Source organism: Nicotiana tabacum, chromosome 13 (genome assembly GCF_000715075.1).
Source record: "Nicotiana tabacum cultivar K326 chromosome 13, ASM71507v2, whole genome shotgun sequence".
NCBI lineage: Eukaryota > Viridiplantae > Streptophyta > Magnoliopsida > Solanales > Solanaceae > Nicotiana > Nicotiana tabacum.
This window is the reverse complement of record NC_134092.1, coordinates 111,797,456-111,808,492: the sequence shown is the minus strand read 5'-3', so window position 1 is coordinate 111,808,492 and position 11,037 is coordinate 111,797,456. Positions and strand designations below refer to the sequence as shown.

The window sequence follows — 11,037 nt, the reverse complement described above, 5'->3', positions numbered from 1 at the left end:
TGCGTATTCATCGAAATATTTCCTTAAATTTTATAACTCACACGTACATTTGTGAGTGAGGTCGAGGACCCGTTAAAGTTTCTTATTCTAATGTTATCTCGTCGTTCGCCTCGGTAGGATTGTGTACCACACTCTTATGCGATCGGGTCGTTCGCCTCGACAGGATATCATTGTACCATACTCTTATGGGATCGGGCTGTTCGCCTCATCATTATAACACTCTTATGGGATCGGGCTGTTCACCTCGGTATTTTTATAAAAACATTCTTATGGGATCGGGTTGTTCTCCTCGGCAGGATATCATTGTAGCACACTCTTATGGGATCAGGCCGTTCGCCTCGGCATTTTTATAAAAAATACTCTTATAGGATCGGGTCATTCGCCTAGGCATCTATCATGTATCATATTCTTATGGAATCGGGTCGTTCGCCTCGCCAACTTTATGAAATACTCGTATGGGATCAAGTCGTTCGCCTCGGCAGAATTGTGCGTAATATTTGACAAGAAGCGAGCTTTCCGCGAGTTTTTCCTGATTTGAGTTGTGACGACCTGTCTAGTGGGGACCATTGTAGGGACCATTTTATATATATACTCCGGTTGAGGAGGTAACCGATAATTGAGAGCTTGTGTTTACTGTTCAGAGGAGGATCGTACCACGTACCTATATTTGTTTACGCTATTGATTTACCATGCTTCATACTTGCTTACTTGATTTATTGGACCACTAGTAAGTGTCGATATCGACCTCTCGTCACTACTTCTCCGGGGTTATGCTAGATACTTACTGAGTACACGTTGATTTATGTACTCATACTATACTTCTGCACTTATTGTGCATGTATATATTTTTGGTGGTCTTTTGGGTGCAAAAGCGCGGCTATTGCGAGGACTTTATGGTGAGCCGCATCCTATGTTACGATCTGCAACATACAGAGTATCCATCGTAGTTATTTACATTTTTTCTGTCTAACTTGTATTCCAGATATATGTTGTACTGTTATTATACCTTCTAGTAGATGCTCATGTACTTGTGCCACCGGGGTTTAGGAGCTTGTTCTAGAAGTTGTTTTTGGATTGTTTGACATTGGCACACTTTTACTCTATATTTTAATTAAACTGTAAGAAATTATGATTTATTTTAATGCACTGACATCTCTATCTAAATAAGATTCATGATTTTAAAGCTAATAAAATGAATAATTAAGTGTTGGCTTGCCTAACGGCGACGTTGGACGTCATCACGGCCTATAATGAATTTTGGGTTGTGACAATTTTATCCTGAAAAATTAAATTAAAAAATTAAAAATCAGAATTCGCTGGCTAATTGCTGAACAACAACCATTTAGAGTTACTACCTTCTACCCAATTTTGCAAGAAGTGATGCATTAAAACAATCAGGATCGTAAGTGGAGAAGTTGTCTATCCACTGCCAGCTGAAAGTTCTATGCATCATTGTATTATATCAGGACCCTCAAATAAAGAAAAAGAATTGTTTATTGTTTGGTAAGCACATTACTGTATTTTATTGTTGTTGCTTTTTTCGCTTTTAATCTTAGTTTTCTTAAAAACTTTAAGGTGAAAGTAGGTTCATAAGGTGCTTTCTGCTCGCACTAGTCGTGAATTATTTATAACTTAGCTTTTCTTAATTTTTATTCAGTTGTTTTGCAACATTAAGCCCTCATAAAATGACAAGTATCTGGACAATCTACCCGCGATTCCATAGGATCCTTTTCATGATAAAAGCAAAATATAAATGAAGTTAGGGAAAATACACTTTATTAATTCAAATAAAGTAACCAATATATATATATATATATATATATATATATATATATATATATATATATAACAATGTATATTTTTGTGTATTAACTAACAGATGTAATTGGTTTTTGAAAACTCCTCTATAATATACCCGGCCCTAGGAGTGACAATTTGAGCCCAAACCTATTTGACCCGCCCAACCCACCAAAAATGGGCCGGTGATTGACCTGCTCATTTGTTGAACTCAGCCCATCTTGACCGGGCCCATGTCAGCCCATCTAAAGTTGGGATGATTTTTAGCCAAAATTGATCAATGAGTAATTTGTTAAAATATCTTTAAAATTTTTCTTATTTGTTTGATATATTATGTATGACCATAACAACAAGAAAAAAATGTCTTATTTGTTAATTAAACAATACACAGTAATCAAAGTTTGGTAAGATTGGACGGGTTGGGTTATAACCCAAATTTTAGCTCATCTTGACTCAGTCCATCTCAGTCCAAGTTACTTTTCGGCGGATCAATTGATCCGTTTATTTATTGACTCAGCCTGTTTTAACCTGTCCAAATCAGCCCAACACAACCATTTGACAATCATGCTTACCCATAAAATGATGCACGGGCGTCCTATCTTGCCGTTCTGGCCCGCCTCGATGGGCCCTAAGCCCAGAGCCCCAGACCATGAGAATTATGGACTTGATAGAATTTCCTTCCATATGTCCCAATGCGGCTAGAAGAATTTTCACTTGGCGGCCTATTTGCGTAGCCACATTTAACGCATAAGTTAGTTCTTGACAATTTTTGCAGTCGTAGTCAGTTAAAAAAAAATAGCATTAAAATTATTATTATTGTAACTTGTAAGTTTAATAAAGTGTCTTGAATTTTAATTATGAAAAGTGAGTTAAAATTAAGTGGATTATCAGAACTTTTTATGCAATGACAACGATGTGCTCTAGCTCATCACATGAAGGAGCTCGGCATTAAGTGGGAGTTCTTTTTTAAAAATAAAAATAAAAATACCATTGAAGGTTTTTGAGAAAGATCAAATAATAAGTTTGTTAGATTTGTTGTTATTTCAATAAATTAATGATTATAGTTCAAATTTGAGTTTATTTCGAGTTAATTTGAATGTTGAATCGTGTGTAAGATTATTAAAATTTAAAGAACAAGTTGTTTATGGACAAAACTACGTTCACATGTGTTTTGACATTCAGCCACATAAGCATGAACTTCAGCAATAAGTGCCTAAAGTTCAAGAAAAAATATGAAAGTTTGGCACTGCCAAAGGCCAAACTTCAGGCAAAAACGTCGGCCAACGACATTGGCCATTGCACAGGTCGAGCCTGTGAGCCCAGACCAATAGCGAAAATATTTCATGGATTTTCCTTTGGAATGTCCCAATGCGTCATCTGTTTTTTTCTTTCTTTTTTTTTTTTTTTTTTTTTTACATCACTGCCCTATACCTCAACTTTGGCCTAAGGGTGTACATAGGTCGGGTTGATTCAAATTTTTTAATTATCAAACCAAATTAATGGTGTCGGATTTTTAAATTTATAAACCAAACCAACAAAGTCGGGTTTTTCAATCTTGATTTTTCTCAAGTTTTTCGGGTTTTCGGGTTTTTTTCCGGTAAAGACTTCATAGCATAAAATATGTAACTTGTGCTCCCAATATTTCTAAAGTCCTAGTAAAATACAACTATGTAATGTATTTTTCAAGAAACTAACACAATAATATGAGATAAGTCATAGCATTATACTAAAATATACAAAAAGAAAGATAAAATAATAAAATTACATAAAACAAATATTGCTAATTAATAAGCCATAATGAAAATTAACATAATCTAAAAATACTATATAGGTCATGCTAAAATAAGTATAGCTAATAAGTACTAATATTAATTACATAACTAAGCACTAAAGAAAAAGATAAACTAAGTTATGCATTTTCATTATAAACCAATGTAAAACTAAAATCATTATTCAACACTATCGTCATTCCTAATATTGAATTGAATTTCTTTTGTTAGCATTAGTATTGATTTGAACTTTGTTTGAGTTACTACATGTATGGGCTATAAAATTTATTTACCATTCAAGAATGTTAAGTCTAAACTTGAAATAATACGTTAAAAGATAAAACTGTGAAAAAGTTTAAGAAATATTTATAAATTAGATTACAATAAATATTTATATGTATAAAATATTTTAAAAAATTATATAAATGTACTATCGGGTTAGTTTGGTTTCGGTTTGACTTTTTTTAGTTAAAACCAAACCAAACCAATTATGGTCGGGTTTTTTTTCCAATACCAAACCAAACCACATCGGTTTTTTTTCCGGTTTGACTCGAATTATCGGTTTGGTGCGGTTTATCGATTTTCTTTGTATACCCCTACTTTGGCCTTCAAAATATTAATTTTCATTTTCATTTTTCATTTTTTATAATTTTTCCTTTCTTTTATTTATCACGAGTTCACGACCCAAAAGGAAAAGAGAGAAAATGTGATAAGTTTGAAGCTTACCTCAAAAGTAAAAGATATAAGAAGAATAAAAGCTAATATTAGCGTTATTGTTTTACATGCTAGATCTTAATAAATAAATAAGTCAAAGGATGACTTTGTTTTACGTTTCTTAAAAAAAAAAGCCTAAACATACATTATTTCAATATCTCGATATGACATTGTTACATTTGCTTGATTTTCATCCACTAGAATATCACTCCTTTGTTATTAGTCACATTAATAGCTAGCTCTCACAATAATTAGAAACTCAAGAAATTCTAAGTCATCCTTAAATCTTTAATTATATGCTAATAATATACGATAAATTATTATAATCGGGGACCTGCATTTTTTTCGTCCCCAAAATCCTGTAATTAGTAATTAAACTGGAGAAGCAGCATGTTGGATTCTAGCATTTGGTATTGAGGATTGTTTCTCCACAATTTCTTCTTCCTTTGATCCATTCTCTGCTTGCTCAATATCTTCAGTATTTGAAGCTGCAATCTTATGTTCTCTTGATTTTCCCCATAGTACACTATATAGTCCACCAACCAGCAAAATCCCTCCTAAAATACTGCAAGCAAAAAAAAAAAAAAAAAAAAATATGTCAGGCCTGCACGTGAGCGAACGTATCGAAAACATAATAATTAAGTCATTACAACTGTATACTATCTAAGCTTAAATTTTAGATGAGATTGTCACATAGTTTAATATGACTAATTTTGTTCCATTCGCTCATTTTGTGCGACTTGATATTTAATATCAATACCAGAATATCAGCAGGAAAAGGGAAACACAAATTTAATATTACCTTCCCAAACTAATGATCTCTCCAAAAAGCACAGCAGAAGAAACAATTGTAAAGATTAAGGCCAAGGGTGTAGTCATGGCCAGATAAACTGGTCCTTTCTTCTCAACAACCCATGCTTGTAAGTAAAATGTAACCCCAGTCACCACTATTCCCTGCCAAATTTATGAAAGTCAGCTAATTTAAAACATAAATTTAATTTACACTAGTTCTAATTCAAACCAGAAGTAAAAAAGGTTACGAATGACATATCACTTTTTTCACAAATGCAAAGTGTTATATCACTTTTTCACATATGCAAAGTGTTACAAGAAAATAGCAAATTATTTTTGAAGATATATATGATTTTGGTTTCACAAACCTCTTTTCTTATGACAATGAATATATATCTTGGAACATTCAATGGTTTGCACAATCATGGAATCAACTTTTTTCCTCTTCTTTTTACGAATTGCTTTGTATCTTTAATTTTCATCCTTTCACTTTTAATAATTACTTAAAGTATGTCCGTCTAATAAGCAAACATAAACGATAAAAGTTAGGCAGAATTTGACTTACACAATAGGCAACAGAGAGGAGTTTAACATTCCATCCAAGTCTCCACTCAGATGGATCTCTAGCTAGAGCTATTGCAAAAACAAATGCCTGAATTGTACTCATGAAGCATTGTAGAGTTGTACATAATAGCTTTGAAGGGTAACTCTTGAGGATTCGGTTCTGCCAAAGATATATAACACGTTACAAGACATGCATTAAACAAATTGAAGGAATAGTTTAGGTTATATCCATTAACACAGTTTGTAATAACAAGTACTCCTTCATAACAAATATAATATGATAATCTGAAAATTACAGTAAATAATTAAACAACATGATAAGTTACATTGATGGTTTAAAATTTTTTGTCAAAAGATTAAATATTTAGTCGTAAGTGAAAATAATGCATTACGTGTATGTCCATGGGCGAATCTAGCATGAAAGCTTTTTATAGGATTACGTGAACCCCTAGTGCTTTTGTCAATATCTTGTACTAATAGGATATTTAGTTTTCAGTCTTTCTTTGGTTCCACAACACCCCCCCCCCCCCAATTACGTACACCAAAGCATACCAGTCAACACTATATTATATCGCTTACTCTTTCTTGCCTCTCTCATCTCAACAAGTCGTCTAGTATATATCATACTCTTATTCAGATAGTTATTTTTATTGAACTCTTATGTGTTAACTTGAGGTCGTTGTAATTACCTGCGTAACAAGCCAGGTAGCCCATAATGCAATAGCAAGCAACATAAGAAAGACACCCTTGATCCATGAATTGCCTGAAGCAGCACTGTTTTGTACTTCCCCATTATAGCTGAATAGATGGTGATGTAGCAGAAGTTTCAAAGTTGGTCCCTTAAAGAAAGCAATAGTTAAAGCTCCCCCTGCACACAACACTATGCCCATAACCTTTGCAATCCCTGCCCTTGTCCTGATTTTCGCCGTCTCCATTCTGTATATGCAATTGCAAATATAATATTGTAGAACTGTTGATATACAAATTATCAATTTGATAAGCATATTGTAGATGGCCACTCCTTATTAGATGAACATAAATGATTAAAAATCACATAATAATTAACAAAAAAACTTTTGTTGTATAGATATCCTCGATTGAGGGTTTACGTGAACGGAGGTGGATCAAGAATTTTAAGATTATGAGTTGCTACAACGATCTCAAGTTAATATACATGATAACTGGACCAACGAAGAGAGTTCCAAGCTAAATATTCTTATATTTATAATAAATGTTTAGTACAAATACAGAATCTATGTAAAAATTATTGAGTTCACGTGAATCCATAACATTTGCATTAGATTTGCGTCCGTACGCAAAGGATTTGTCATATACATAATGACAATAAATTTTATTTACACTATTACTGTATTTTAACATGATTAAGTATGGAGCTTACTTTGCTCAAATAGAACAAAGAAATACACTAAGAGAAAACCCCAAAAGACTACTAAATTCTCAGCATTGGGAAGTCAAACACTTCATCCTTCTATTTCCTTATCCTTGACTGTTAAACTATTCCATATATATATCCATTCTATTAAATGAACCAACAGTCAATAAATTGGAGGGATGTGATACAGGTAACGTAATGAAAAAGCCTTATGTACATACAATACATCTGTTTATCTATCTGTGTGCCCACCTACCTACTCCTATAATTCATAAGCATTAGTTTGATTTAAAATAAGTCACTTTTTAATAAATCTTCCAATCTTACCTTAAAATTTGGAGTTTGAATACCAAAACATCCCTTCACTTTCACTATGATTTTTGATTCGAATATTGTATATGTTCGAAAATAAATAAATGTAGGGTCAAATATATGTTTCAAAATCCATACTTCAAACTCAAAACTCACATCGTTTACTAATTCTTGAGTTTTAGTCTTTTATATATATATATATATATATATATATATATATATATATATATATATATACCATATGTGAAAGTCACAAATATATACACTAGATCAATTTTTTTCTCTTTCTGCCCTCTAGGCTAGCTCTCTTCTTGATTCCTTTTGTAAATTCCTATCAACCCTCACCTTAGGTTCACTACAATTTTTCCTTTTTAGTGTCCCCACCCTCTTCTCTCTTTAGCCTATTTTTGTACCTGAGTTTACTTTTTCTTGTCTAGTAAGCTAAAAAATCAAATGAGACCCCCTTTACCTTATGTGCAGCTTTTGCCTTTTAGTACAAAATTCCGAATCTATCTGATTAAGGAGAGAAAATGGCAACAAAATTGACTCCTACTGTAAGTATATTTGCCTTTTCATTTGAGTTGGTGCAGCTGATTGGACTTTAAATATCTAAAATTCACTTGTCATGACCTTTTACTTTAGCAATTTCTATGTTATCATACATTGCTATTGAAGTTTTCAAATTGTACTAAGTTATCACATTAGAAATTTTCATATCATACACAGTGCATTGAACAATGCAATTATCTTTCTTTTTTACTTTTGTCATTTCACTTGTAAGTATTACTCAATCAAGTTATTTTTGTTCCCTATAGGCAAGACAAGGCAGATAAATCTTGTTAAGTAGTAACATACTTTATTTTGACATAGATAGCATGTATATCCCTTGCTTTTAGCTAAGGTCTTTATTTACCTTTTTTCATCCCCTCAAAACTACAAATTAACAAACAGAACAGCACGACAACATGTTATACGGCTTAAGTCTATCAAAATTACGCAATATGTTAAGGATTTATCTCTCAAGGGCTAAACTCATATGAGACAGAATTTGGAGATGAGTTTAATGAAGTCAAATTAGTTAATTAATTTTAGTCATATGTTTGCTGCGATTGAAAGGGCAAAATTTCACAAAAACTTTAGATGAGAATCTTTTTCTTGAGTCCACCATATTGATAAAGTTTTGGGCTATCAGAAGGCAAATCAGTAAAGCTCTTCAACAAGATTTGTACTAATTAAGTATTGCAGTCCAGATTTAGAGAATGTTTGGGAGTTTTTCGTATTAACTTTTCGTTTTTAATGATGAAACAAATAATAAGCAAAAAACAAAAAAGAAAAAAAAAGGAAAAACAGTTACCAGATCTTTGTGTGTCTTTTTGACCAAAACAATTCCCCATAATGTCATATTGATTAGCATAAAATATCAACTATTACTGAACCTAACAGTCCCTTTCTGCAAAGTATATTCTTGAAACCACAACGTAGATAGAAAATATTACATATAATTTATATTTCTTCGGTAGGATTCCATTATTAGTCCCTGTACCCAGGCCTAACTTTATAATGCACTTTGATGAAAAGGATATGATGCTTCAAGGACACCTGAGGCTTCTTTTTTTCATATTAATAATAAATGCATATTCCATACAATGACAGAGTTATTGACACTTTTTCGACGAAAAATTATATTGCATGGTTAGACAATTTTTTCTTTAAATATACACACTATATTGAATCTCTTTGGTTTTTTGTATATTTATTTTTTTATATTTTAATTTTTCTTGGTAAAAATCCTAGCTTTGCCAAAGATGAAAACTATGAGGAAAAGAAATGGAGCATAAATTTTTACCATTTAAAGAAACCAAAAGAAGACAGAACACAGATAATAAGCTTACTAATAGTGTAATAGTTTAAACACATACCTGAGTAAAACTGCAAGGATAAAAGTAGTAACTGGAAGGCTGTTAGTAGTAGCAGCAGCTAAAGTTGCAGAAGTGTATTTAAGTGCCACTCCATAGATATTCAAGCTCAATGTAACCCTAAAAATCATACTCGATAAGACACGAATTCCATCATACATAAAATCTCCTAAAATTCAGATTCACAATATCATATTACAAAAAAGTTAACTAGTAACTTACCCACATAGAGAGAGCATAAAAATCTTGAGGCAGATCAAGAATGAGATTGGTGGTGTAGTTTTCCTAAAAACAGAAAACAATTAGGTCAATAATGTTTGAAGTGCGAGCACCTCACCTAAAACTTAAGCTGATAACACTTTTATTTACTTAATTATGTCCTCAACATAGACTTTGACATGTAGCCTTGATTCTATTGTATTTTTATTATTATAGGTGTGGTGGTCAGACTTGATTTGAGGACCGGGCCGGGCCGCACGAAACCGGAACACCTAAAATTTTTCTGGGCTATCAAATACGACTTAAGAAACTATAGTCACCGCCCCGCCATGACCGTTCCTCATTTTTTTGTGTTTTACGGCCAAAAAATTAGAATTCCGTCTGATTCCCATATTTTCGTGTGCTATAGCCCACGCCTTCCGAGTGTAATTTGCTTGCTCTCGTATCATGCAAATTGTATAATCATCTAATTTAAAAACTTTATAATTAAAGTTTAAATTTATATATATATAGGAATAAGTGCGAGCTTCATATATATTAAAACTATAATAACCTAATTAACAGCAGCACTACTTACCGTTCAAGGAACAAGGCGATGGGAGCTAAGAAGACAGTAGCAGCAGCTTGTCTATAGAAGACAAAAACAAAAGGATTCATACCAACATCAAACGCAACTTTTGAAAGCAAGAACATGCCAGTATAGATGGCTTGTATAAATAGAATTGCTCCATATATTTTTCTATCCATTTTCTTTCTTCTTTTGGTTGGTTTTCGCTACTCTCTTTAGTTTGTTGAGAAAAAAGAAAAGGGTAAGCTCTGGTTCTCTATTTATTTTAAGTTCTCAATCAATTCAAACTACGAAAAATTGGGAGGAAGAGGTGGGGTTTATATAATGGTGATTGGAAGCACAAACTACATGACTCTAATTTTAGACGTGTGTGAGGTTATATTGATAGTGATATATAAGTTGCTTTACAACTGGACCATGAGGGACCAGCAATAAAGTCTCTAAAGTTATATGACTATATAGGGATGCTTCTCTTTTTTCTTTTTGTTCTTCTTTTTTTCTTTTTGTTCTTCTTTTTTTTTTGGATTATTTTTTTATAGTGAGTGGATAATTAGTAGTAGTACTTAATTAGCAAACACTAATCACCTTTTTAGCACGGCTTTTTAGGATCATGGAACTATCAATAGTTATTTAATCTTGGTAAAGATAATTGACTGAAGGATCCTTTTCCTAATTATAATTTGTTGTTTAACTTTTACGAAGGGGCCTCATAGGAGGGAGCAAGGGTAAGATTATTGTGGGACCAATATGTTACGAGTTCGAGCCGTGGAAATAACCACTAATGCTTGCGTAAAATGTCTACATCACACCCTTAAGTGCGACATTTTCCTGAATCTTACGTGAATACGGGATACTTTATGTACTGTGCTGCCCTTTTGTTTAACTTTTACCTTCATATTTTCCCCTTAATTCTCTCTTATTATTTATATTCATATAAGTTCAGTTCTTACTTCCCTGGCCTTAAACTAATGAGTAGGCAAAGTTTTTGGTTTG

At 32.6% G+C, this 11,037-nt stretch overlaps 1 protein-coding gene across 1 annotated transcript; it reads right to left on the bottom strand.

Moving 5' to 3' along the window:
• Positions 1 to 4,309: 4,309 nt before the first annotated feature.
• On the bottom strand, positions 4,310 to 10,350 carry LOC107776550 (WAT1-related protein At5g64700). The gene is made up of 7 exons (XM_016596469.2): positions 10,054 to 10,350; positions 9,480 to 9,542; positions 9,261 to 9,377; positions 6,326 to 6,572; positions 5,638 to 5,796; positions 5,083 to 5,234; positions 4,310 to 4,845 (listed from the first exon to the last, which is right to left on the bottom strand). Exons 1-7 carry the CDS (start codon positions 10,221 to 10,223, stop codon positions 4,653 to 4,655), a joined length of 1,101 nt encoding a protein of 366 aa, XP_016451955.1. The 5' UTR covers positions 10,224 to 10,350; the 3' UTR covers positions 4,310 to 4,652.
• Between the last annotated feature and the right edge of the window lie 687 nt (positions 10,351 to 11,037).

Coding starts and splice junctions, on each gene's coding strand:
- LOC107776550 (XM_016596469.2), bottom strand. CDS start 10,223: ATGGATAGAAAAATATATGGAGCAATTCTATTTATACAAGCCATCTAT. Junction 9,378..9,479: donor TTTATGCTCTCTCTATGTGG/GTAAGTTACTAG, acceptor TATGATTTTTAG/GGTTACATTGAGCTTGAATA. Junction 6,573..9,260: donor ATCCTTGCAGTTTTACTCAG/GTATGTGTTTAA, acceptor TTGCATATACAG/AATGGAGACGGCGAAAATCA.